General features: G+C 58.1%; 1 protein-coding gene across 9 annotated transcripts; it reads left to right on the top strand.

The window, feature by feature from the left end:
- The first annotated feature begins 522 nt into the window (after window positions 1–522).
- On the top strand, window positions 523–22651 carry SLC6A12 (solute carrier family 6 member 12). 9 transcript variants are annotated; one of them, XM_082849816.1, is made up of 17 exons: window positions 523–1624; window positions 3681–3764; window positions 5494–5669; window positions 5927–6204; window positions 9651–9785; window positions 11288–11428; window positions 12175–12262; window positions 13248–13380; window positions 14771–14905; window positions 16190–16293; window positions 16532–16656; window positions 16972–17084; window positions 17504–17641; window positions 18408–18510; window positions 20202–20302; window positions 20736–20906; window positions 22087–22651. In XM_082849816.1, the coding sequence occupies exons 4-17, from the start codon at window positions 5982–5984 to the stop codon at window positions 22228–22230; spliced, it is 1854 nt and encodes a 617-aa protein (XP_082705942.1). In that variant the 5' UTR covers window positions 523–1624; window positions 3681–3764; window positions 5494–5669; window positions 5927–5981; the 3' UTR covers window positions 22231–22651. The 9 variants fall into 9 exon arrangements, with proteins under 9 accessions (XP_082705942.1, XP_082705945.1, XP_082705949.1 ...); XM_082849819.1 differs by having other exon boundaries at window positions 523–1469; XM_082849817.1 differs by lacking the exon at window positions 523–1624 and adding an exon at window positions 1905–2007.
- The last annotated feature ends 2289 nt before the right edge of the window (window positions 22652–24940 follow it).

Genomic DNA, 24940 nt, shown 5'->3' on the forward strand with positions numbered 1-24940 from the left:
CGACTGCAGGGTTTCACTGCAGCAAGATAACGGATTCATTATTGCATCTCGACTCTGGGCCCTCCCCCGTATGGAAACAGGCCTGTCTCAGGTAGGCTTTCCAGGTAACTTAGGGAGCCCTACCTGTTGTAAAATGGGGTCTCCTGCCCCCAAGAGTTCACCAGTTGTTCTGAATGCCCAGTGGGGGCTGAAGCTGCGGGGTTGGGTGGGCTTGAGTGAGGGAGTTCGGGTGTTAGAGGGAGGCGAGGTCAAACACGGCAGCTCTTCTCTCGTGAGGTGGAGGGGAGGCGACATGTGTATCCCCAGGTCCTCGCAGAAAAGCCCCAAATACTGTAGGCGTGAAGTAACATTTCTGACTGAATGACAGAGCTAGGAAATTCACCCTCTGCCCAGCCTGGTTTTCCTCCCTCTGGCGCCCCTTCCCGGAGAGGCTGGGTCTTCTGTTCTGAGTGGCTGCGGCCAGGTAATCACACGGACTTTGGTACCCCTCTGCAGCGAGCTGTACAGTTGACACACGGTGGGGACGGGGACAGGGCATTGCAGCAACTCGATCACTCCGTGCCCGCCGAGCACAGGGGAAACCGTGTGAATTCGGCCGGGCACAGCCCTTCTCCGCCCCAGCCCGCCTGGCTTGCTCTCCACAGGGAGCCTCAGGGAGATGCTGAGAGGGGCCTGAGACACTGAGCGGGGGGTGCTCGATGGAAAACTACAGACTGAGACTCGCGCTTCACACCCCAGCCCTGCGGGGAAGTTCTAGGACACACAGGGGAGGAACAGGCAAAGGGAAATTTCCCTTTCTCCTCACAGCTTCTCCTCCCCCCACCACCTGGGCCCGAAGAAGCGTCTTTATTATCCGGAAGGGGGCACCGTCTGTCCTGAGTGAATGGCCCCGGACGGTCCTGTACGAGCACCGCGAGGACATCTCAGAAGCAGCGATGAGGACCCCGTTCTGGAGAAGCTCACCGGGCACGTCGTGGGGACACAGATATTTATTCAACAAGTACCAGTTCACCACTGATGGCCGTCAGGCAATCAGACAAGTCCCAGCTGTGTGCTGAGTGCCCAGAGGTCCCCAGAGCGTCGTCACTGCTGCCTGGGACACTCCAGCATCCCAGCCCCTGCTTCCAGACGACCCTTCAGCAAACATCACCAAGTGCCCTGAAGCACCGACGACACGCTAAGCAGTCTCCCAGGTTGCCTTTCGCCCTCCCAGCAACTCTGTGAAGCAGGTGTTGTCACGCACCCTTGACGGGTCGGTAGACAGGGGCTCAGATGCTTGTCTGGCCGACAGACAAAGGAGGCGTCAACCCCAGGCCTGTCTACCTGCAAACCTGGGTCCTTTCTAGGTTCTTGAGGTGTGTTCTGGCACCTTCTCTAGGAAAATCCCAAGGAAGAGGGTTGTGGCTGTGAAGGTCCGGAGCCTTGCTCTGAAACCACAGAGGGCAGGTACTTGGTGGAAAAGTCCAGCAGTGAGTCACCTCCTCCCACCCCCTCGTCAGCGAGGCCGGTTCCCCTCCCGAGATCTCAGCTTCCAGCCTGGCTGTTGGTGGTGCCCATCCTACCGCCCCGGTGAGAGAGGGCTGTGCCCACCGGAGGAGAAGGAGCCAGCGCCAGAGGGGGCACGGTGAGATGGGGGGGAGGGACAAGGGGCAAAGGTGGGGAGACGAGGGGGGCATGAGTCTCCGAGCCCAGCTCTGGGGGGTCGTCTTGGGACAGCGCCCGCCCGTGGGGGAGCTCTGGCCGGGAGGGAGGTGGGGAAGAGCTGGGGACAGAGGACTTGACTTTCCGAGCTTGGGTGTTGTAATCCTGGCTCACAAACTTTTGGCCTCAGTCCCTCCTGCTGCTGTGGTATTTCTCTGCCCCTCCACTTCCCAGTACACCAGCTCACACTCGAGTGTGCGCGCACACACACACACACACACACACACACAGAGTCGCTTTCTGTCTGGGGGTCCCAGGACCACGACTGGATGGGATTCTGAGCTGGGAGGCAGAGAAGGAGCGAAGGTGGGGGACAGTTTCCCTTTCAGGTCGGGTCTCCTAGCGGCTTCCCTGGGACTCTGTTGGGGCCGCGAGGCTTGCGGGACCCGGGGAGCCAGACGGGAGGAGGTGAGCTCCTCGCAGAGGGTGCGGGGTGGGTGGGTGGGGCGACACCTGGGAGGGGGACTGGGTGGCAGTGTGTGTCCGTGCCGTGAGCGGGGCCAGAGGGAAGTCTGGTGTTGGGGAATCCTGGGACAAGGGGGTCACCCCAGCTCCTTTGCACCCTCTGCAGCATCTGAGCTGCTCAGGGACAAGCCTGGCTGGCAGAAAGTCCTGAGACGGGGAGGGGGCTGACTCCAGGGAGCGGGGGAGAGAGGAGCGACCCGGACCAGAGAGCGAGAGGAAGGGGAGACAGACGGCGCCCCGCAGCTGGGAAGGAAGCGGCCAGCAGAGGGGCCAGACCCGTCAGCCTCCCCGCGGGCTCCACACAGGGGTGCGGACAGCAGGGCGGCCTGTGCCCCGGGGGGCATCGGGGGTGCGGGCGGCCCACGGGGTGTGAAGGACTCAACGGGGGTCATGTTTTGGTGCTGTGCACACAGGTATGTGTGTGCAAGGGGACGTGACGGGAGCGGCAACAGCGTGTGTGCTGAACGGGGAGCTGGTATGTGGGTGTGGGCTGAAGTGGGGCTGGGACGTCCAGGGCCCGGGCCGCTGCCCCCAGGGGCTCGTGGAGGGCAGCAGCATTTCCACCTGTGTCCGCTCCTCCGCCTACCTGCCCAGACCCTGAAAACAGTGAATTTGGGGCTTGTCAGCCTCCTGAAGGTTTCCTCTGCTTCTGGAGAGCACTGGCGTGTGGTGAGGTCCAGGCTGCCCCACACCCTGCCCCAGCTTAGCAGAGCAGATGGGCAGCAGGGCAGCTGGTGCTAGGGGTTGGAGAGGTGAGAGAGCTGGCGTGAACCCTCGGGACGGTGGAGACTTCTGAAAGTCATCTTGACTGAGGATAACACTGTGTTTAAGTATTCCTGGCAAACGGGCCGGGGGTAGAAGGGCACAGTAGAGGGGGGCAGGAGGGTGGGGTGCTCTCCTTTGGCCTTTAACCCCCAAAAGGAGAGCTCAGTACAGCTTTTATGTCTAACGTCCTCCTGGAAAGTTCTTCCTTGAGTCTAACTTGAGTCCCGCTTGCTGTAAGGTAAGCCTGTTTCCCCTTGACTTGCCATGGCCCTGGGCCAGCTTCCCTTTTCACATGCTCTTGCTTTCATTCTGCCATTCCGGTTTTTCACTCTTACCCATAAATCATGCTCCTCTCAACAGACTTTTTGAAAAAGAACAAACTTGTCACGTGAAGGTCAGCTCATCTGCGTTCTCTTCTCCCAAATCCTGCGCCCACCCTGGGCTCTGGGCTTTGCTTCCTCAGCCTGTGTTCCCCTCTGGCTTTCCCTTCATTTACTCCTTTCCCAGGTGGGTCTCCCCCACCTCCAGCTGTTGAGGACAACTTGGCCCTGAAACAGCTGCCTCTGGTCTGGGGACAGTGAGGCTTGTCTCCTGGCCACCCCGTTGGTGACCCTATGCTCGGACCCCGAGCTGGGCTACGCGATGGCTTGGCGAGCAAAGGCAGTATCTCTCCTTGTCTTTTATGGATCTCATGCGTATACCCTGCCCTCCCAACACCACAGTTGAGTAGGGGTCATTCTGTCTTTCAGGGAGACTTAAAGCCCAGAGAGGAGGTGTGATTTGCCTAAGGTCACACAGCAACGTGGCCGCTCAGCTCCCCAGTTACTGTACTGGTAAGTTTGTTCAAAGCATTCAAAAATGGTTTACTGAGCACCTGGGGGTGTCAGGGCCTGTTCCCTAATCTCTCTGGGCTTCATTTCCTCATTTATAAAACAGAGTTAATAGTAATTCTTCAAATATTTTTATGAAGATGAAACTTAATAATGCATGTGAGGATGTGTATGTTTTCAGCACAGTGCTGACTCAAATGTCAACTTCTTTCTTTTTTTTAAGCCTTTTACTTCAAAGGACAGGGACACAGGGGCTGGTATGCTGTTTCAGTCCTCCCTTTTCTCTGATACCCCTCAATCTTGAGGGGAACAGGTGTTGGACAAGAAATGGAGTCAAGTTTTTTGTTGTTGTTGTTATTGTTATTGTTTGGGGTTTTTTGGCCGTGCTGTGCAGCACGCGGGATCTTAGTTCCCCAGCCAGGGATCGAACCCGTGCCCTCTGCAGTGGAAGCGCGGAGTCTTAACCTCTGGACCGCCAGGGAAGTCCCCCGTTAACTTCTACTATTACTAGCCAGGTCTGGATCAGACCTTGGGTCTCCTGTTGGATGCTTCTTCATCCATGTTTCTGAGTCCATTCATTCATCGGATAATGATTCAGGGGTCAGTCCTCAGAGTCCCCCAGCCGCAATTCTGTAGCAGTATCCACAGTTGGTTCAGGTGTCCCCAGGGGCCAACCCGCCCTGTTCTTTCCACCTGAGGCTCAGTTCTCAAAGCCCCTGGGGTGTGGCTGATCTCTCTGAACCTGGAGCTCTCTTTCCTTCCCTTCCTCCCCCGCCCCTTCCTTTATATCAGAAGGTGAGGCCTTTGATTCCACGGGGTGCCTCTCTCCGCGCCTGCCCTCCTGGGCTGACCTTGCCACGGAAGCCTCCGAGTAGGTCCCAGTACCAGAGTTTCACCCCGACATTCTTTCCCATTCCTGGGATAACCTGCACTCTGCAAGTCACCTTCAAAAATTTCCATGACCTCGGATGGCCCTGCCACACCTTTCTAACTGACTCGGGCTTGGGCTGTTGCCTGGGTTAAAAGGACCAACAAGTAAACACAGACTCTTCTTTTAATAAAAAGAATCCCTTGTGTTTCTCTAGAAACTTGGAGGAGCAGAGCCCTTGGTAGCTCCTGGTCACTTTGGTTCCCCACTGCCCCTTGGAGGCAGAAGCGGGGGGCCTGGGGGAGAGGACCCTTCAGCAGCCCGGCACGTCTTCCTGGCAGAAACAAGAGTGGAGGTGGCGGAGTGTGGGGAGGGAAGGCCCGCAAGGATTCTGGATAGAGCACGCATCGGTCTATCTCCTGGCAGCAGATAAACAGCCCGCGAGAGGGACAGGGTAGAGCAGAGGGTAGCTGCTCTTTAGGTGGGCAGGGAGTTGGGAAGGGCAGTGACCTGCCGTGGTGAGCAGTCACTTCTGGGTCTCCCCTGAGGGGACCGCTCGGATCCGGAGGTGAGCGCCCAAGTGAGGGTCCCTCTGGTGGCCACTTCTGCCACCAGAACCCCCGCCTGCTCTCAGGACAGAGGTTCAAGAACCAGGGTCCCCTCGAAGGCCGCTCCTGTCCCGACCTGGCCTTGTGCCCCACCCTCCTCTGCCCTCCCAATCAGATGCCCGGAGTTAGCGGGCTCCCATGTTTACCTAGAGGCAATCGATCACGCTGGCACAGCTACGAGCACACAGCTGGCCCAGGGAAGACCAGGCAGTTACCGGGCCACACCTGCCCTTTGACCTCCTGTTACCCCCGACAGCCTTTGATCCCTTCTGGCCTGGAGGCCGGAGGCTGGGCGGGTGACACCCACTGACACTGAGCAGCCGGGCAGAAGGGCCAGCGGGGACGGCAGCTGACTGTGAGGATCAGAAGAGACTTGGAATAAGAGTCCCCGAGCTTGGGTTTCGATCCCAATCTAGTCCTGAATGGTCTCAGGCAAGTCACTTCACCTTCAAGGCCTGGATTTTTCCATCTGCAAAATGGGCGAACTAAGAACAAACTGCTCCCTGTTTGTTCTCAGAGCTGTGAGAGCAAAGTGTAACTTTAGGTGTAAATATCAAGAATTTGGGAGGAAAATCAATAGTCTGACACTATACGACAGCATTCCAGCAATAATGAAAGGTTAGGATGGAGAGAGCGGGGGTGACGGGTGTCCTTGGGGCTGCCCAGCTCATTCCTTCTTGTCCCCGCAGGCCGCGCCTCTCCTGCCGTCCTGCCCACTCCCCTCTGTGTCCTCCCAGCCCGTCCATGGCTGCAGACGACAGAAAAGTGGCAGTTCCCAAGGATGGGCCTTCTGTGGTCTCCTGGGTCCCTGAGGAGGGAGAGAAGTTGGACCAGGAAGGCAAGGACCAGGTGAAGGATCGGGGCCAGTGGAGCAACAAGATGGAGTTCGTGCTGTCCGTGGCCGGGGAGATTATCGGGCTGGGCAACGTCTGGAGGTTTCCCTACCTCTGCTACAAAAACGGGGGAGGTGAGTTCACTCTGAGGTGCGGAGAGCAGTGCCCACCTGGGCACCTCCTGCCTGGGCAGTGGAGGGAGGCTGGCAGGGAGCTTGACTCCAGCATCCCCCCGCTGTGAAATGGGGACGCTTCCTCACGGTGAGCTCCTCGCAGCTCCCACTCTGGGCCACCCTTGCCAGGCACCGTGCTCGATACAAAGCACAACACACTCCGGGTTACACTCCAGCAAAGGGCAGCAGACCACAGACAGATACGTCCACTGTGGTCTGTCACATGGTGGGGAGCGACGGGCCAGAAGCAGAGCAGGGAGGAGGGGCGGGGAGGGGCGTGAGATGGGAAGCGAGGGGACCAGGAAAGGGTCCGTCCGGGAGGTGGCCTTTGAGCCCAGACTTGAAGGAGGTGAAGGAGCCAGTCTCAAGGATGCAGTTCAAGTGAAGAACATTCCAAACGCAGGGGACGGCAAGGGGACAATGACAGGCGTGAGAGGAGCCAGAGGTCAGGGCTCAGCCCCTCCGGGCCCTGCTCTGAGTGACATGGGAGCCACTGAGGAATGTTGATCAAAGAAATGACATTATCTTGTCTATGATTTTTTTTTTTTTTTTTTTTTTGCAATACGCGGGCCTCTCACTGTTGTGGCCTCTCCCGTCGCGGAGCACGGGCTCCGGACGTGCAGGCCCAGTGGCCAGGGCTCACGGGCCCAGCCGCTCCACGGCACGCGGGATCCCCCCGGACCGGGGCACGAACCCGTGTCCCCTGCATCGGCAGGCGGACTCTCAACCACTGCGCCACCAGGGAAGCCCTATGATTTTCTTTTTTAATTCAAGAAACAGTTTTATATTTTTCAGCGCTGGTAGTAAAAATGAGCAGGGGCACGGTGCGGAGGGATCAGAGTCACCTTTGTAAGTATACAATTAAGTGGTTTTAGTATGTTCACAGACTTGTGCAACCATTACCACGACTGAGTCTAGAAAATTTCCATCACCCCCCAGAGAAGCCCTGTACCTGTTAGAAGTCACCCCCGAGCCCTCTCTCCACCAGCCCTGGGCAACCACTCATCTACTTCCTGTGGCTGTGGATTTAACCTATTTGGAATATTTCACATAAATGGAAGAATTCATTTAGATGAGTTTATGTGTGACTGGCCAGATTCATTTTTGCCTTTTGAAAATAACTGTATTCCTCTTGTGGAAATGATATATGTGGATATTAGAAACATTCCAGAAAGGTAAAAAAGAAGGAACATTCCTGTTTAAAAATAACCAGTTTAGAAAATCCTTCTAAACACTGTTTCTATTTAATTTGACAAATATTTAGTGAACATCTACCACGTGTCTTGCTCTCTGTTTTATTTATTTATTTTAAAAAATTATTTATGTATTTTATTTTCGGCTGCGTTGGGTCTTCGTTGCTGTGCATGGGCTTTCTCTAGTTGCGGCGAGCAGGGATTACTCTTCGTTGTGGTGCGCGGGCTTCTCATTGCGGTGGCTTCTCTCGTTGCGGAGCACGGGCTCTAGGCGCGTGGGCTTCAGTAGTTGCAGCACGTGGGCTCAGTAGTTGTGGCTCGCGGGCCCTAGAGCACAGGTTCAGTAGTTGTGGTGCACATGGGCTTAGTTGCTCCGCGGCATGTGGGATCTTCCCGGACCAGGGCTCGAACCCGTGTCCCCTGCATTGGCAGGCGGATTCTTAACCACCGCGCCACCAGGGAAGCCCTTTTTATTCATTTATTTGATGTGGACCATTTTTTAAAAGTCTTTATTGAATTTGTTACAATATTGCTTCTTTTATTTTACGTTTTGTTTTTTTGGCCACATGTGGGATCTTAGTTCCCTGACCAGGGATCGAACCTGCACCCCCTGCATTGGAAGGCAAAGTGTTAACCACTGACTACCAGGGAAGTCCCTTGCTCTCTGTTTTAAAACTTATAGTTCTTGCTGCAAATTGCCTAAACTGATGACTCCAAAGAAATAGAAATGGGACTTCCCAGGCAGGCCAGGGCTGGGGTGAGAACTAATGCTGGGGGAGGATGAGGTGGCTTATTCTTGCCCCGGCCGCAGTGTCACGGACATAGAGGTGGCTATGACCAAAGATGATCTCGTCAGAGCCCTTGTTCCACAGAGGAGGACAGGGGCCCAGAGACCTCAACCACTTGCCTGGGACCACGGAGCTGGTTGGCAGCAGCAGGCCTGGGAAGACTCACCAATCCGTCTTTGCTCTCACGTGTTGCTATTGGGAGGGCAGACGGTACAAGAGTTTGGGAGGGCAATTTGGAAATGCCGGTCAAAGACCTTAAAAATGTTCACCCCTGGGACTTCCCTGGAGGTCCAGTGGTTAGGACTCTGTGGCGCTTCCACTGCCGTGGGCCCGGGTTCCATCCCTGGCCGGGGAACTAAGATCCCGCATGCCTCGTGGCATGGCCAAAAAAAAAAAAAAAGTTTATTCTGAAAAGGTGGAAACAACCCAAACGTCCATCAGTGGATGAATGGATAAACAAAATGTGACCTATAGTGACACTGGATAGTTATTTAGCCTTGGAAAGGAAGGAAATTCTGATACATGCTGCAACACGGATGAAACTTGAAGACATTATGCTAAATAAGTCAGTCACGAAAGAATAAATACTGTAGGATTCCATGAGGTGCCTAGAATGATCAAGTTTGTAGAGACAGAAAGAGGAAGGGTGGGTGCCGGGGCTGGGGGAGGGGGAGGGGAGTGAGTGTTGAAAGGGGACAGAGTTTCAGTTTGGGAGGATGAGAAAACTCTAGAGACGGACGGTGGTGATGGTTGCACAACAGCGTGAATGAACTGAAAGCTGCTGAGCTGTACACTTAAAAATGGTTAAAATAGTAAAAGTTATGTTACGTACATTTTATGACAGAAAAAGCAAAAAAAAAAAAAAAAAGGTCCATTTCCCTTGCCCTCTGACTCAGCAGTTCCTCTGCTGGAAGTTTAAACTAAGGAGCAGAGTAGACAAGTGCACGAGAATGTGGGCAACGGTCCTCACCGCAGCAGGCTAGCAGAGGAGCGGCCTTGTCTGCAGGGGGCCCAGTTCAGACCAGAGCCTGAGGGAGGGGAAATACCCTCTGAAAACGATTACAGGGAAAATCATTTTCCCAAGGTGTTTTTGTTTGTTTGTTTTTCTCGAAAACGTAACAAACTTGACGATTTAATAAGCATATCAAGTTATACAGAACACGTTTTTCGGTTCCAAAAAGAATAAATGGACTAGACTTGTGACGCACACTGAGAAAACACATAGGGCATATATTAGGGTCTCCATCTCCATTATCATTCATTTCCCTTCGAAGGTCTTTCCTATGCCGGGTGGGGCGCGGACTGGAAACTTTCCGCGGGGCCCTGCTCACAGACAGGAGGAAGCTGCTGTCTTGGGCCCCTGGGGGCTGCGGGGGGCGGCTGAGGGGTTGGCTGCCAGCTCAGCCCCCTTCCCCCTCCTCGGCAGGAGCCTTCTTCTTCCCCTACTTCATCTTCTTCTTCACCTGCGGCATCCCAGTGTTCTTTCTGGAAGTGGCGTTGGGCCAGTACACCAGCCAGGGCAGCGTCACAGCCTGGAGGAAGATCTGCCCCCTCCTCCAGGGTGAGTGCGTTCCAGCCACACACCCCCGGCCATCACCCTCCCTGCTTCCTTCATCCACCCCGTGCTGAGGGCTGCAGAGGAGCTAGGACGTGTCATCAGGCTTCCTGGGGCCCGAAGCTTCTAGAACCTGGGTGGAAGCAGTCTCCAGGAAGGACGATACAAAATTATAACTGGGCACAACATGAGGTGCAGAGTCTTGGGAGGAGTCCTTGCCAGTGAGGAACCCTGAAGCTGAGTCTTCACAGCTTCGCGGGAAATGTGCTCCTGAGCGCGTGGCCTGGTCCCAGACACGCCTCCGCGGGGTATAATCATGGTGATGTTGGTGATGATGTGCCAGGGCTCACGTCAGCACGTCACATGCGTTTGCGTCCTCACCTAACCCTCCAGGAGTGTCTGCGTTACCCTCGTAAGATGAGAAAATGAGGCCGTTCACTAACGCAGGTCTCCGTGGGTTTGTGCTGTGTCCTGTGTTAGGGACTAAGCTGGTCCCAGCCCCTGCCCTCCCTCTGGGGACCTGCTGGCACTGATGTGAGCAGTGGGGATGTCCTCTTCCACCCTCTGTTCGGCTGATGGCACCCTGGTGGCCAGTGGGAAACCCAGGGGCCTCCTGGTCCCTGCGCGCCTCCTTGCATGGTTGCGGGGGAGGCAGGACTCTGCCTCGGACGCCAGGCCCTAAGGGGCCGGGCCCAGGACAGGCCTGTCTGGGGGCCGCCAAGCCTCCGCTGGACGGCGTGGACGTGGTGGAACCACGCTGGCTCCTGAGCAGACGGGGAGCCTGACCGGGGGCTGGGCGGCGGGGCATGGCTCGTCTGGTGCTTACCCCTCTTGGGGCGTCAGATGGTTTTGTGGGGTCCTTGGGGGGGTCCCTGTGGGATCAGAATGGGGACCCTGTGGGGTCTCTGGGACGATTTCCTCGGATCCTTGCGGTCCGTGTGGGCTGTGTGTGGTCCACGTGGAGTCTGTCCTCGGCTTGCTCCCTGGGGTCCACAGCCCCACCGAGGCTGCCCGGGTCCTTGCCTGATGCCCACACACGCGTGGGTTCCCTCCACCCCCCAGAGGCTCGGATGCCTAGTGAGACCCGAACTCAGGAACCTCCTGCCTCTGGCCTCGTGCCTTGTTCCTCCTGTCCCTTGCAACTTCACAAGTGATGCTGATTGTCACAGAAAAACTAGAAAAACCAGAGAAAGAAAAGAACTTTTAAAAGTGAACTGAAATCTGTCACCCAGAGACCCACCTGTTAACCTCTGGACGATGCTCCTTCCGGAGATTCTCTCATGAAAAAACAAATGCGTTCAGATATACATCATAAAACTGGGAGAATGCCTAGGGTGGTGCTCTGTCACCTGCTTTTCTTACTTAGAAAGATAAGGAGTAAAGGGCCTCTCAGGCCCATGAATGAGCCCCGCGGAGTCTCTGTGGCCCCTGTCCTTCCAGCACGGTGGGCGGCCCCCAGGCTGACGCTGGTCTCTGGGACCCCCTTGTTACTCCCCCCCCCCCACAAGGCATTGGCCTGGCGTCTGTGGTCATCGAGGCCTATCTGAATGTCTACTACATCATCATCCTCTCCTGGGCCCTCTTCTACCTGTTCAGCTCCTTTACCTCCGAGCTGCCCTGGACTGCCTGCACCCACTCCTGGAACACAGGTACTTGTCGTGTCGGCCCTGGGACGGGGCAGCTGGGGCCGGGCGAACAGTGATGGAGCTCCCGGCAGAACAGCCCCCAAGCCGAGCTGGGCGGGCACAGGTGGCCACTCTGCTGGCCGACCCCGTGTGGGATCTCCAACCAGCCGCCAGGACAGCCGACAACCCGGTGGGACGGTGGGTGACAAGCGGCTGCCAGGCGCTAACACCCCCCAACGTCCACCCACCGAGCCAGTGTTCACTGCGGGCCTACTGTGTGCCAGACCTTCAAGACCCGGTGGTGGGCTCGGTTGATCCGGCCCAGCCCGCACCAGGGACAGTCAAGCGCTGGGAACAGACGAGCGGACAGAACAGTGGCAGATTTTGACGGGTGACCACGGAAGGACGGGAAGGGGCCTGCATGGGGACCACTCCCGGCGGGGCCGTCCCGCGAGCCCATCCCCCCACCGCTGGGGAGTGAGGTGCACACGTGGGCATGGGGGCCTGGCCTGAGGTCTGGACAGGGTCAGAGGTGGCTGGCAGCATGGCCAGAGGAGCAGCCAGCTTCACCAGGACGAGAGCAGTGTGAGGCGCCCAGGGACGGGGGCTGGTCACCCGAGCCACCCGAGCAGGGACTCCTGATGCTGGAAAGCGGGGGCTCCAGAGGAAGCTCTGGGGACCGGGAATGCGAGGCCAGAGGGGGGCGGACGGGGTGTGAGGGCGCCTCTGCCCGCCTGGCCCGCTGCTGACGCCCCTCTTGTCCCCTGCAGAGCACTGCATGGACTTCCTGAACCGCTCAGCAGCTGGCGCGGCGGCCCCGCCCGTGAACTTCACCTCCCCCGTCATGGAATTCTGGGAGTAGGTGCCCGGCCTGGAGGCCGCCTCCCGGGGGCCCCAGGCGGAGGGAATTTGGATGTCTGGGGCCCGGGACTGGGGGTGCAGGTGTACACCTCTCTGTGCATGCTTTCCAGCACTCACGTCACTAGGAGATGAGGGACCCTTCACACCTACCGTCCACACCCTCACGCTCGCCCCGCATCCGCCTGTGTCCACCTGGACTCACGCGCGCGTCCACGTGACTTGCATCGCACACATGCCTTCTTACAGTCACCCACCCGCACCCACACGCCCGCCTGCACATAGACGGCCACGGCCGACGGCCAGCGCGAGCTGGGAATCGTCTGCGCCAGCTCCGTGTGCCCTGATGTCCTGGTGGTGGCTTGAAATTGGCCGACGTGGGAGTATTTACACCACAGGAACTGGCAAATTTCTACACTCACGCCTGCACCCTCCACACAAGCACTTGCACCCCAGCGTCCACACGTGTCCACCCTTGCGCTTATACAAGTCTACCCGCCCTCACACTTACCTTGGCCCACAGGTACTCACCGACAGTCTCCCCGGGGCGCCCTCCCGGCATCCACGCCGCCCTCATGCCCACCGACCCCGGCACACACGTGTTCCCATCACCCGTCACTCTTCAGATGCTGACGCCCATCCAGCCCCTCTGTCTGCTTCCCGAGCACCTGCCCGTATGGGTCTCTGCTCCCCACGGGCTCCAGCTCGCTCGGACGCTTACTGCCCTCACTCTCTGTCTCTATCTCTCTGACAACAGAGAAAGCTGAATGAGTTAGACAGATATCTATGGGATTACGTGGCCGTCTAACGGCCAGGGGCTTAGAGACCACAGGTGGGAACGTGCTGGCCATGGGGCAGGGGAGGGGCGGGGGCAGGGAGGCGTGGACTCTGAGACCCGTGGGGTCAGCTCTGAGGATGAGGACACCTGATGGCGGAGGCCACTGTCCCCTCGGCCTCACCTGGTTGTGTGTCTCCCCGTCCGCAGGAGACGTGTTCTGGGCATCAGCTCCGGCATCCACGACCTGGGGTCCCTGCGCTGGGAGCTGGCCCTCTGCCTCCTGCTTGCCTGGGTCGTCTGCTACTTCTGCATCTGGAAGGGGGTCAAGTCCACGGGCAAGGTGAGGGGTCCTGGCTCCGGGACCACTCTCTGTGGCCCCCAGGGTCCACGGGGACACACATGGCATCCCTCTGGAGACCTGAAAGAGAAAGCCGTGAAAGGGAGAGGCCTGCTGAGAACAGGGGACGTCGCGGGAAGGCAGGGTTTAGCTCAACACAAGGGAAGGCTTTCTTTTTCGGTATGACTTTCAAAGGCCTGTTTACGTAAGTGACGTGCAGAGCAAAATAAGAACCATGAAAGTCCCGGTGTCAGAGCTGAGCCACCAGCGGGCTGGCGGGGTGTCTGCTCATCCCTGTCAGCGTTTTGCTGGTCGGCTTCTGGCTTCCTTTATACGCATGTGTGTGAGTGTGTTGTGTGAATATCGCACAATCAGGATCACACACTCGTACGACGTGCTTGTCTCGTTTAACAACACACCAAGACCACGTCTAGGATGAAGTGGCAAACAGAACAGTCTTTGAGGTGGTGGGTTTCCAACCTCTGAAGGCGCTCAGGCTGAGGGTGGACGCGTGGCCTGTTGTGTGTACAGAGTTCACACCGGAGCATCATTTCCAACCCAGGGAGTCTGGCATTGGTGCCCCGCGCTGCTACCGCCGGGAGCAGACAGGGCCCCACCTTCTCTGCTTAGCCCCTCCCAAGGCAGCCCCCCCTTCCGCGGATCGTTGTAATAACGATAACATAAAAATAGTAGTAATAACGACACGGACAGTGCCGCCCTCTCGGGGAAGGGGCAGAGTGGAGCCCCCGTGTGTCTCCCGTCCCCCAGAGCTCAGGCCAATGCTGCTCCCCCAGCCTTAAGCCTGGAAAAGCTCAGTCTAAATTTCCCCACTGATCACTGTACAAATCTGCTCACCTTCCCCCTGGGCGGGGGAGTCCCACCCTCTTCAAGGGGGCAAGGGGCTGGCGAACAGCCGGGATAAGGGATTAAGAGAGACCAGAATCTGGATTCAAAAAGAGTCCTTGAGGGCTTCCCTGGTGGCTCAGTGGTTGAGAGTCCGCCTGCTGATGCAGGGGACACGGGTTCGTGCCCCGGTCCGGGAAGGTCCCACATGCCGCGGAGCGGCTGGGCCCGTGAGCCATGGCCGCTGAGCCTGCGCGTCCGGAGCCTGTGCTCCACAACGGGAGAGGCCACAGCAGTGAGAGGCCCGCGTACAGCAAAAAAAAAAAAAAAAAAAAAAGATTTCTTGAAATGTTACGGGTGGAAACTCATACCCCTCCCTGTCCTTCCTCCTGTCCCTTTGCCTCGCTGATGTGTGTCTCATCCTCTGCTGGGGAGCCCCAGACACCCCAGAATGTGTAAAGGAAGGGGTGGGAAGTTTCCTGTGCTCACCCCTGCTCCGAGGCGGCTCGCGCTGCCTGGGGAAGGGTGACCTTGGTCTTCTCCCCTGCAGGTTGTCTACTTCACAGCCACGTTCCCCTACCTGATGCTGGTCATCCTACTGATCCGGGGCATCACCCTGCCCGGAGCCTACGAGGGCATCATCTACTATCTAAAACCAGATTTGCTTCGGCTCAAGGACCCCCAGGTAGGAACCTCACTGGGGACTGTTTCCCCAGGCATCTCCCGCCCCAAACCAGATCTGGAGTTTTGAAAACCTTTGATTGCTTTTCGCTGTTTAGAGGCAATCTGTGCCCACTGGAGGACAAAGTAGATAATAGAGAAGAAAATTATGAAAAAGGAACTAAAAACCTCTCGTAACCCCACCACTCAGCTATAACCTCTGTTAGCATTTTAGTATATTTCCTTCCAATATTTTTTTCTATCTGGTGTGTGTGTGTTTTCACGTAGTTGAGACAATTATTCGTGGAGATAAATATATTTTCACTTAAATTATAGTGTAAGCATCTTCCTTGTTATTAAACCCATTTGTAAATGTCATTTTATCATTTGCATAATGTTTCCTCCGTCCCCCATGCATCCGCTCACTCATCCAGCCAGGATGTACTGCGGTCCCATAAGTCCAGGTACCTCTCTAGAGCTGGTGTGGGCAGCGGGCGGACAGACCCGGACATATGACCTCTGGGCATCCACACCTAGGGCAGGTGTCGGCCTTTACTCAGTTCTTCCCTGTTCCTGCACATTTAGGTCATGTATTTTTTTTTTTTTTATGATTGTACAGACAACTGCAATGAACACCTTGTGTTTAAATCTTTGACCACATCTCTGATTATTTCCTGACAGTAGTCAGACGTAGAAGTGGGATTAAAGTCAGGGAGTACGCACCTTTTAAGGCTCTTGACGTGTGCTGTGGACTTTGACCGCCCGTGTTGGTGGGTACCCTTCCTTCTGTGGCCCATGAGAGATTGAAGTAGAATTAATTTTGACCTTTGATAGGTAAAAGTAGTAGCATGTTGCCATTTTCATTTTTTTTTTACTAGTGCGATGTTGGACATTTTGCCCCTCTGGACTTGTCTGAGCACATTCTTTGCCCCTCCCACTCCCCCCCCCCCCCCCCCCCCGTGGAGTCTTGGTGTCTTCTCTCTATATTTGAAGGCCGTGGCCTCTGCCCACATGGCTGCCTGGGGGCATCTGCAGGTTGAGGGCGGCCAGGTCCTCAGCTCCGCCCTGCAGACAGGCCTCCTTCTCTGGTTCACCATCTGTGGTGAACCAACTAGAAGTTACAGTCACGCGCGCCGACGTGGTGCGTGCTGAGTGCCCAGGGAAAGAGGATGCGTTAGTGGGCGTAGGCTGTAACGTGGGCTCTGCGGGGACGGAGGGGCCGCTGGTTGTGGAGGTGCGGGGCGGTCACTGCTCCAGGCCCTGGCGGGCTCCCCCCATCTTCCCACCGCTTCCTCGGGGTCTCCTGCAGGTGTGGATGGACGCGGGCACCCAGATCTTCTTCTCCTTCGCCATCTGCCAGGGGTGCCTGACGGCCCTGGGCAGCTACAACAAGTACCACAACAACTGCTACAGGTGAGCGGGGCGCAGGTCCTGGGAGGGGGCCTTCCTCCGTTGTGAGCAGGGGCCCGAAGCTGTGGTCCCCTTTCCAGACCTGGTCTTTCTCCCTCCCTTTCTTCTCTTCCCCTTCCGGTACCCGGTCTTGGGCTCCTTTCCCCCACTTCCTTTCCTCTGTCCTCTTTACCGCTCACCGTCTTTGGATGTCCCCCCCACGATGGGTTTCTTTCTCCCTTTTCCTTCCCATTTTCTGCAGGGACAGCATCGCCCTCTGCTTCCTGAACAGCGCCACCAGCTTCGTGGCCGGGTTTGTGGTCTTCTCCATCCTGGGCTTCATGTCCCAGGAGCAGGGGGTGCCCATCTCTGAGGTGGCCGAGTCAGGTGGGCGCTGCTTTGCTCCGTGGGGCCGGGGAGAAGGAGGGGCAGGGGACAGGAGGCCAGGGGTCCCAGAAGCTGGGTACTGTAGGAACCTTTCAACATCAGGCGGCCGTGCTAGGCACAGAGCAGAACCCCAAAACCAGGGGAGGGAGGAGGGAGGCAGGGACGGATGGAAGGACGGACGCACGAGTGGAAAGCGTGCTCCCCAGAGCAGTAGAAGAGCCAGCCGGCCCTGGGGAACCAGCGCACGCACGCACGCGGGCGCGCGCACGCGCGCGAACACAGGGGCGGGCCCCTGATGGCGTCTGTACCCGGCAGGCCCCGGTCTGGCCTTCATTGCCTTCCCCAAGGCTGTGAGCATGATGCCCCTGTCCCAGCTGTGGTCCTGCCTCTTCTTCATCATGCTCATCTTCCTCGGGCTGGACAGCCAGGTTCGCCCTCGCCCGCCCCCGCCCGCCCTGCGACCCCCTTACTAGCTTCTGCGTCCGCCGCCATAACCTCCCCGACCTCGCTGTCCCCCGCCCGGACTTCCCAGCCCTGGCCCCGGCATCCGGGGCCTGTCCTTGAGGCTGGTCGGGGGACGCCCGGCCTCCTCTTCCGGGAGGGGCCACCTGCTTTGCTCCCCCAGGCCCGACCCTTCCGCGCGCAGATGCGGACGCGCCCTCCCAAACCTTCGGGCCGCCCAGCCCCGCCCAGCCAACCCTCGCGGCTGGCACCTTCCGTGGTGGACACGAGGCTGAGGCAGGGTTGGCCTCACCCCGGTTCTGGGCCCCATGCACTTTGTGGGCCAGCGTGGGGTTGGGGAGCGAGGAGGCAGCGGCCCCTCTTACCAGCCCCCTCCGGCCCACAGTTTGTCTGTGTGGAGTGCCTGGTGACAGCCTCCGTGGACATGTTCCCCAGGCAGCTCCGGAAGAGCGGGCGGCGGGAGCTCCTGATCCTTGCCATCGTGGTCCTGTGCTACCTGATCGGGCTCTTCCTGGTCACCGAGGTGAGTGGCGGGGGCGGCCTGCAGGCTGGCGACCCCCTGACACCCTCAGAGCCACATTCCCTTCGCCTGCCCGGCCCTTCACTGCGAGGTTGGAGGGACCACATGGCGGAACCTTCCTGTGTTGGTTCCCTCTCCTTTGGTTTCAGATGACAGAAATCAAACAAGCTGGCTTAAGCAGGAAGGTGAATTTTTTTGGTTAGGAAACAGAAAAGTCTAGAGATGCTTCGGTTTCAGGCACGGTTGGATCCAGCAGCTCCAGTGGCATCCTCAGGGATGCTCCCCTCTATCTCCTGGCTTCCCTTTCCTCTGGTGATGTCATTCTTGAGCAGCTTTCCCTCCTGGGATGTTACAGACGGCTCTGGGCAGCTTCAGGGTCCCCTTCTGCCACCAGCCAACCCCTGGGGGGATAGGGCTCTTTCCCTGAGAATTGGCCATTGCTCTTCTTTAGGCCTGGAGCAGGGAGGGGCGCACACTCAGAGTGAGGTGGCCGCAACTCGGCAACTTCCGGAAGGTGGGATGCTGGATAGACAGCACGCTGTACGTGCACCACAGTCCCCGGGGTCCTCGCAGATGTCAGAGATGTCGCCAGATGAGGGCAGGGAGGCTGGGAGTCAGGGACAGGCGGGGCAAACTCTTTTTGCCTGCAAGGGATGAATTCCCTGGACCGGGCAGGGTGGCATCCCAGATGGGCTTCTGTCATCTCGTGTGGGCTGGGGCATGTCCCCTGCCCCCCGGCCGAGGTCTCACTCTGCCTCTTGCCCCACAGGGCGGGATGTACATCTTCCAGCTGTTTGATTATTACGCCTGCAGTGGCACGTGCCTGCTGTTCCTTTCCGTGTTTGAAGTGATCTGCATCGGCTGGGTGTACGGTAAGTGGGTGGGTGGGGGAGGCTTGGGGCCATGCGAAGGGCAGGATGTGCCCAGGGTGAGGACGGGCCCGCCGGTCTCTGCGGGTCTTTGTGCTGCTGTCCTGGTCCTTTTTACTTGAGGAGTTTAGCCGTTACTGGGAACCCAGGTGTTTCTCATTACGGCAGTGGAGCTGGGCTAATGACAACGGAGTTCTTTGAAGAGTGAGAATGATTATAAATAACTGTGCACAGCTTTCTGGGTGCAGAGGCTGTTGGAGGCCTTCTCCCATGGGAATCCTAGTCAAAAGGGACCTCCTGGGCCACTTAGTCTGATCCTTCAGAGATTCCCACATGCGCTTTCAAAGTCATCACCCAGGCTTTGCTTGAACACTTCCATGGACAGGAAGCTCATCCCCGTGTTTTTGACGTAGCCTTTTCTGTTGTGGTGGTCGTGCATTTCTTTCTGATACTTTGGTGAATTCTGGCTTCCACTGACTCCCACCGACAGCCCCGCCCCCTCGGCACCGAGGAAGTCAGCCAGCGGTGCTGACCACATGGTATCCAGGCTGTTATCGTTCCTGATGACGGCGGCGGCGGCCTGGGGTGAGGTTAGAGGAGAAGCTTTTATGTTCCGAGCACTGCACTGCTGAGTGCCGAGTGCTGTCTCGTAATCTGCACCACAGCCCTTCACAGGGGAAACCGAGGCTCAGAGAGGTTGGGTCCCTTGCCTGTGCTCACGCAGCAGGCAGGTGGAGGAGCCGTCATCATGCCGCAGGTCCCTCTGGCTCCACTGCACCAGCTGGGGGAACGGATTGTCAGTGTGCCAAAGCTCAGGGCAGAGAGGGTGCGTGGGTACCATGCAGCAGGGCCCCAGGACGAGCCGCGACTAGGAAGGGTTTTATCTTGCTACCCTAGGCCTTCCTCGTCGGCGTCCTTCCCACCCCACGTGTCTCCTACCTTTTCGCCCTGGTTTCCCCGCTGCTTTCCGACACTTGTTCTCAGAGAGGATCTGACAAACTCGATCACAGCGAGGTGTAAACGGCTGATGATATGTTACACCTACATACCTGCTTTTCACCTGGGGGGAGGTTAAGAAGCCAGAGGGATGACTGTCTAGCGTGGCATTTCGCAGTGTTCTTTTGTGGTGGTGAGGGGGTGGCTAGAGGGCTCCCAGGCCTTTCCCAGTCAGTGGCTCTTTACTTCTTAGAAGGTGGAGCAAATGTGGAAACCTAAGGACATTAAACCAAGTAAGGAGGCAGTGTTTCCATGGCCACAGCCCAGCCCCCTTCTGTGCTTCACTGGGAGCACAGAGGGGCCCCCTGGAGTCTGGGGTGCAGGTGCCGCCCCCGCCCCACAGGGCTCAGCGCTGGGCTCGAGCATCGGCCCCCTTGGTGTTTTGCTATTTTTACTTGAAGCCGAGTTCACCTCTGCAACGCAATAAGCATGTGTATAGCCGCTGAGCCCCGTTTGGGCTCACCCCCTCCTCTGTGTTAGGACTCGGGTCTTCATCCGCAGACCTGAGAGCAGAGAGACACTGGGAGGTTAGGGGCTCTCGGTTGGTGGCGGCCTCCCCGCCTCCAGTGTCACTCACGCGTCCAGATCCAGGTTCCCCACCACGGTGCGGGGAGGCGGGCGAAGCAGGTGAGTCCTTCCCCGAGCCCACCCGCCGTCCCTTTCCTGTCCTCACATTCTCCCCCCACCCACCTGGTCAGGGGCCGACCGTTTCTATGACAACGTGGAGGACATGATTGGCTACCGGCCGTGGCCCCTAGTGAAGATCTCCTGGCTCTTCCTGACCCCGGGCCTTTGCCTGGTATGTGCCCTCCAGCACCACCCCCCCCACCTCCTCCTGCCTCTAGCCATCTCGGGGCACGGGCAGAGTTCTGGGGCTCCTTCCCTCCTGCGCCTGCGCAGTCACCTGCAGGGGCTGCTTCGTGCCCTCTTATGTGCCGGTTCCCCGCCCCCCTTTTCTCACCCGTCTCTTTGCTTTACCAGCACTGCCATCTGCTCTAGTTCCTGCTCCATCCCTCCCTCCCTCGCACCTCCGTCTGTCTGTCTGCCTGCGTGATTTCCCAGCTGTCGGTCTCGCCTCCCTGCCTCTGAGCCCGCGGTCTGTGACGCACTTGTGGAGGGAGCCTCTGCTCTCCATCTCTAGAGGCGCCAGTGTGTTGGTGTTGAACTGCTCCGTCCGAGGAGAGGGTTTCCCGGGCCCCTCCCGCATCTGCGTCCTCCCGCCGTCTTTCTAGGCCACGTTCCTCTTCTCCTTGAGCAAGTACACACCTCTCAGATACAACAGCGTCTACGTGTACCCGGCCTGGGGCTACGTCGTCGGCTGGCTCCTGGCTGGCTCCTCCATGAGCTGCGTCCCACTCTTCATCGTCGTCGCCCTCCTGAAGACCCAGGGTTCCTTCAGGAAGGTAGGGGCTGGGGAGGTGGCGCATCAAAGGAGGGCACCGAAGGGGCTGGACTCTGGGCAGGACACCACGGCCGGGCCAGCTCTGAGTGCCGGGCTGCCCTTCGCTCTAAGGGAATCTTAAGGAGAAGGACCTTTGAAGAAGGGCTTCATTTTCAGAAATGTTCAAGAGTCCTAGAGTCCTAGACCTTCAGCATCTGACCTCCAGCAGATCATCTGGGCAGGTTGACCAAGGGCAGCTGTCAAGGGGTTAAGGGGGAAAGTAAGTCACAAATAAGAACACAAGGTGCCAGACGCAGAGGGTCATAGAGCACAGATTCCTGCTCTTGGAAACTGGGACCAGCAGCCATGGTTCATCCACACAGGCTCCCGGCTTCTCTCCTCCTCTCAGCCCTGCCTGCGAACCATATGCAAAAGGCTCCCTGTTTAGGGTTCGGGACATGTCTTCCTGGAAGGGATAGAGCCCGTGTCCCACAAAGACCTTACATTTGTGGAAATCTGTCTCGCCCACAAGTCACAGAAAACCCAACGTGCAATAAGCAAACGGGCTTGGTTTCTTCTTACATATGAAGAGGACTAGAGACGGGGGCTCCTGGCGTTTGGTCCAGCTGCTTAAAGAGGCCGTTAGGGACCAGACACTTCCTCTATTCCTGGACTTCCATCCTGGTCATGTTGTCTTTTCATCATCATGCTTATCACCGCATGGTCACAAGAAGGTTGTCCTGATTCCAGTCTTCACGTCTGCATTCAAAGCAAGAAGGAGGTGGCACCAGTAACAGCGGTAATCGTAGGACTGCTACTAGGAGGAACAATGATAGACACTTACTGAGCGTGTGATAATAGCAGCAGTAAGAACAGTAACAACAAGAACAAAATAGACGCTCGCTGATCACTTAACCCTGTGCCGGGCACTGTTGTCTGAGGTGTGTGCTGTCACCTTACAGACGAGTCGCAGTGTGGCTCAGTGGGGTGCCTACGACCGCGCAGGCGTCAGTAACAGAGCCAGGACGGGAGCCAGGCGGTTCGCACGCTCAGTCACACGTCACTGCCTCTTCTCACTTCTCGAGCCCTGTGCCCTTTCACTCACTCACGCTGAGCTGCGTGCTGGGCCCTGGGGACACAGGCACGAGGGCACGTCTTTGCCTCTCTGCCACCAGCACCACTGACTCCTCTTCTCCCCGCAGCGCCTGCGGCAGCTCGTCACCCCTGACCCCAGCCTGCCACAGCCCAAGCGACACCTGTGTCTGGACGGTGGCAGCAGCCAGGACTGCGGGCCCTCCCCAACGAAGGCGGGTCTCATGGCCGGGGAGAAGGAGACGCACTTGTAGGATGTGGCTGGAAACCAGGTGGCTACTGAGCCAGGAAGCTGGGTCAGGGCCCCCGTGCCCCCGGCGGACAGCCTTCACCTCTGCCCCCTCCTACAGCCCTGCCGAGACGCTCTGTGATGTCCGTGGGCATCCCCTCCCGGTGGGCTAGAGAGGGTGCCGCCGGAGCCTGCCTTGCCTGTTGGAACACCCCGTCTTATCTGTGAAGGAGGTGGTCTTTCCGGAGCCCACCGTCTGGTTAGAACAACTGCAGTGTGCAACAGCGGATCACCCACTGTCGGGAGGCTTCCTCTTAGCACTTAGGATCTCTGTGCCTGGGGAGGGTAGCGCCCGTAGAGATACATGCCACGTTGCATGTGACAACTGAACACCCCATGCTGCGTCCTGACGCTCCACTGGAGGGCTTCCTCACCTGGCTTAGTGTCCTGGACACTTTGGACACTTTGGACCCGTGAGTCCAAAGGCGGGAAGGAACCAGAGAAACGGCCACCGTTGTCTTGCATTTTCCCGGAGGCGGTGTCGCAAGGTGTCCCCAGCTCCAGCCCTAGTTCCACGCCCGCCTTGCAGTGGTGTCCTTAACACACAGAGCATTGGGGAGGTAGGGGCTCAGGATGGCCCCCACACTTGGCAAATAGGCACGACCGTGGGCCTGCCCCCAGGACAGACATGGCTAGTCGGCCGCATGTTCTGTCCCAGCTGATGCCCTCCAGAGACAGTGCCCCTGGCAGCTCCCGACCCCGACTTCATGGATGAGGAAACTGAGGAACCCAAGGGACAAAATGATATTTCAAGTTCAAGAAGCTCCTTGGGGCCAGAGACACGACTAAAGCCGGGTGTCCTGCTCTCCAGCGGGTGTCCCTCCCACTGCCCCCTCCTGCCTTGTTAACAAGCACCCGTGGGTCACCTGCCGTGTGTGCCAGCCTCCTTTCTGTTCATTGTGGTTCTTGGGGTTCTTGGGGAGGGAGAGAGTCCCCCTCAAGCAGCCCGCCCAGGTTGGCAGCCCTACCCTGGCAGCTCCTCCACTAGCCCATACCCCTCTGACCGGATTTCCTCCCTGGACTTTGGTCTTCGTCCCACTTTCCACTTCCCCTCCCCCAGGGTTTGCCTGGGCATCTGGGAGAGCCACCCCCTGGCTCCCACGGAGACAGGTGTGGGGTGCTTCTCTCCCCAGGCCCCTGCCAAACCGCGCCAGACCCTTCCCTGGCTGGGGAAGGCTTCCTGGAGGAGGCTCTGTGGTCTTGTGTTCCAACGACAGGGTGGGGGGGGGGGTCTGTGGGGGGTAGGCCACTTCTGGACAGTGTCCTGGGGAGAACCTGGGGTCTGGAAGAAGGGCCACTGCCTGCAGTGATGCGAAGGTAGGAAAAGTCACTGCCTGGTGACTGGAGGGAAAATCTGTGGTCCAGCCAGGGTGAGCTCCAGCCTGACAGCCCCAGGCATCCTCAGATCATCCGCCATCCTTCGCCCAGATCTGCAAGGGCTTCTCAGCTTGTGAGAATAGGGACGCTGGCACCCTGGGCACAAGCAGACGTCCAGACCCCTGGGTTCTGGACGTTCCCTTCTGCCTCGACTGCTCGCGCACTGGTACTCACTTTTTTTTTTTTAATTTGTTATTTACTTATTTGTTCATTTTTGGCTGCGTTGGGACTTCGTTGCTGCGTGCGGGCTTTCTCCAGTTGTGGTGAGCGGGGGCTACTCTTCGTTGCGGTGCACGGGCTTCTCACTGCGGTGGCTTCTCTTGTTGCAGAGCACAGGCTCTAGGCGCGCGGGCTTCAGTAGCTGTGGCGCGTGGGCTCAGTTGTTGTGGCTCGCAGGCTCAGTAGTTGTGGCACACGGGCTTAGTTGCTCCGCAGCATGTGGGATCTTCCCAGACCAGGGCTCGAACCCGTGTCCCCTGCATTGGCAGGCGGATTCTTAACCACCCCGCCACCAGGGAAGTCCCTGGTACTCACTTTTATTGGCGAGTCAGTGGGTAAAGAAGGAGGTCCAGCAGAAGGGGATGGAGAGGAAGTCTGCGCCAGCCAGATCGCCCTCATTTACCAAACTGGGGACCTGAGTGGGGCAGGCATGGTGCCCTCTGCTGCCGCCTAGTGGCATAAGGGAACAGTGCCGCCTCCCCAGCCCTGCCTCCCACCTCCTGAGCCCCTTCCCCAATGCCCTCACTGGACAGATGGACAGACTGAGCGTTTCCCCCTCCGCGTGCAAGCTGTCACCTCCAGAAATGAAAACTTCCTACACCCCCTCCCCGTGGCCCCGACGGGTGTGCCCAAGAGAGTCGGCTGCCTTTGGGGCAGCCCAGCTGCCAGGGACGCGGGCTGAGGGCCAGCAGGCTTCTCGGCCACCGGCCATCTGCCCCGAGTGCTGCGTGCGGAGCAGCCAGGGCGCCACATCGCCTGCTACAGGCAGTCGGGCAGCTCTGTGCGTGGGTGGCGCACAGGCTCTCTCCAGCTCGCTGGGCCCTGGGCCTCACGTCTCTGAACACTGTTCACAGCGCCCCCCCCCCCCCGCCATAATTCACCTGCTCTCTCAGCGGCCCTGATCCCCACTTTACACTCACAGCCTCTCTGCTCTGGCATGGGGACTGCTGAAGGCCTGTGTCTGTAACATCCCTCCCTCTGACTGCTTTCCTGTCCTGGCACTCAGTACAGCCTCTGACCCGTGAGTCCAAAGGCGTCAGGATGGGTGGGTGTGGGCTGGAGGGAACAGAGCAAGGGAA

This window comes from Leucopleurus acutus (assembly GCF_964270905.1).
Source record: "Leucopleurus acutus genome assembly, chromosome: 11".
NCBI lineage: Eukaryota > Metazoa > Chordata > Mammalia > Artiodactyla > Delphinidae > Leucopleurus > Leucopleurus acutus.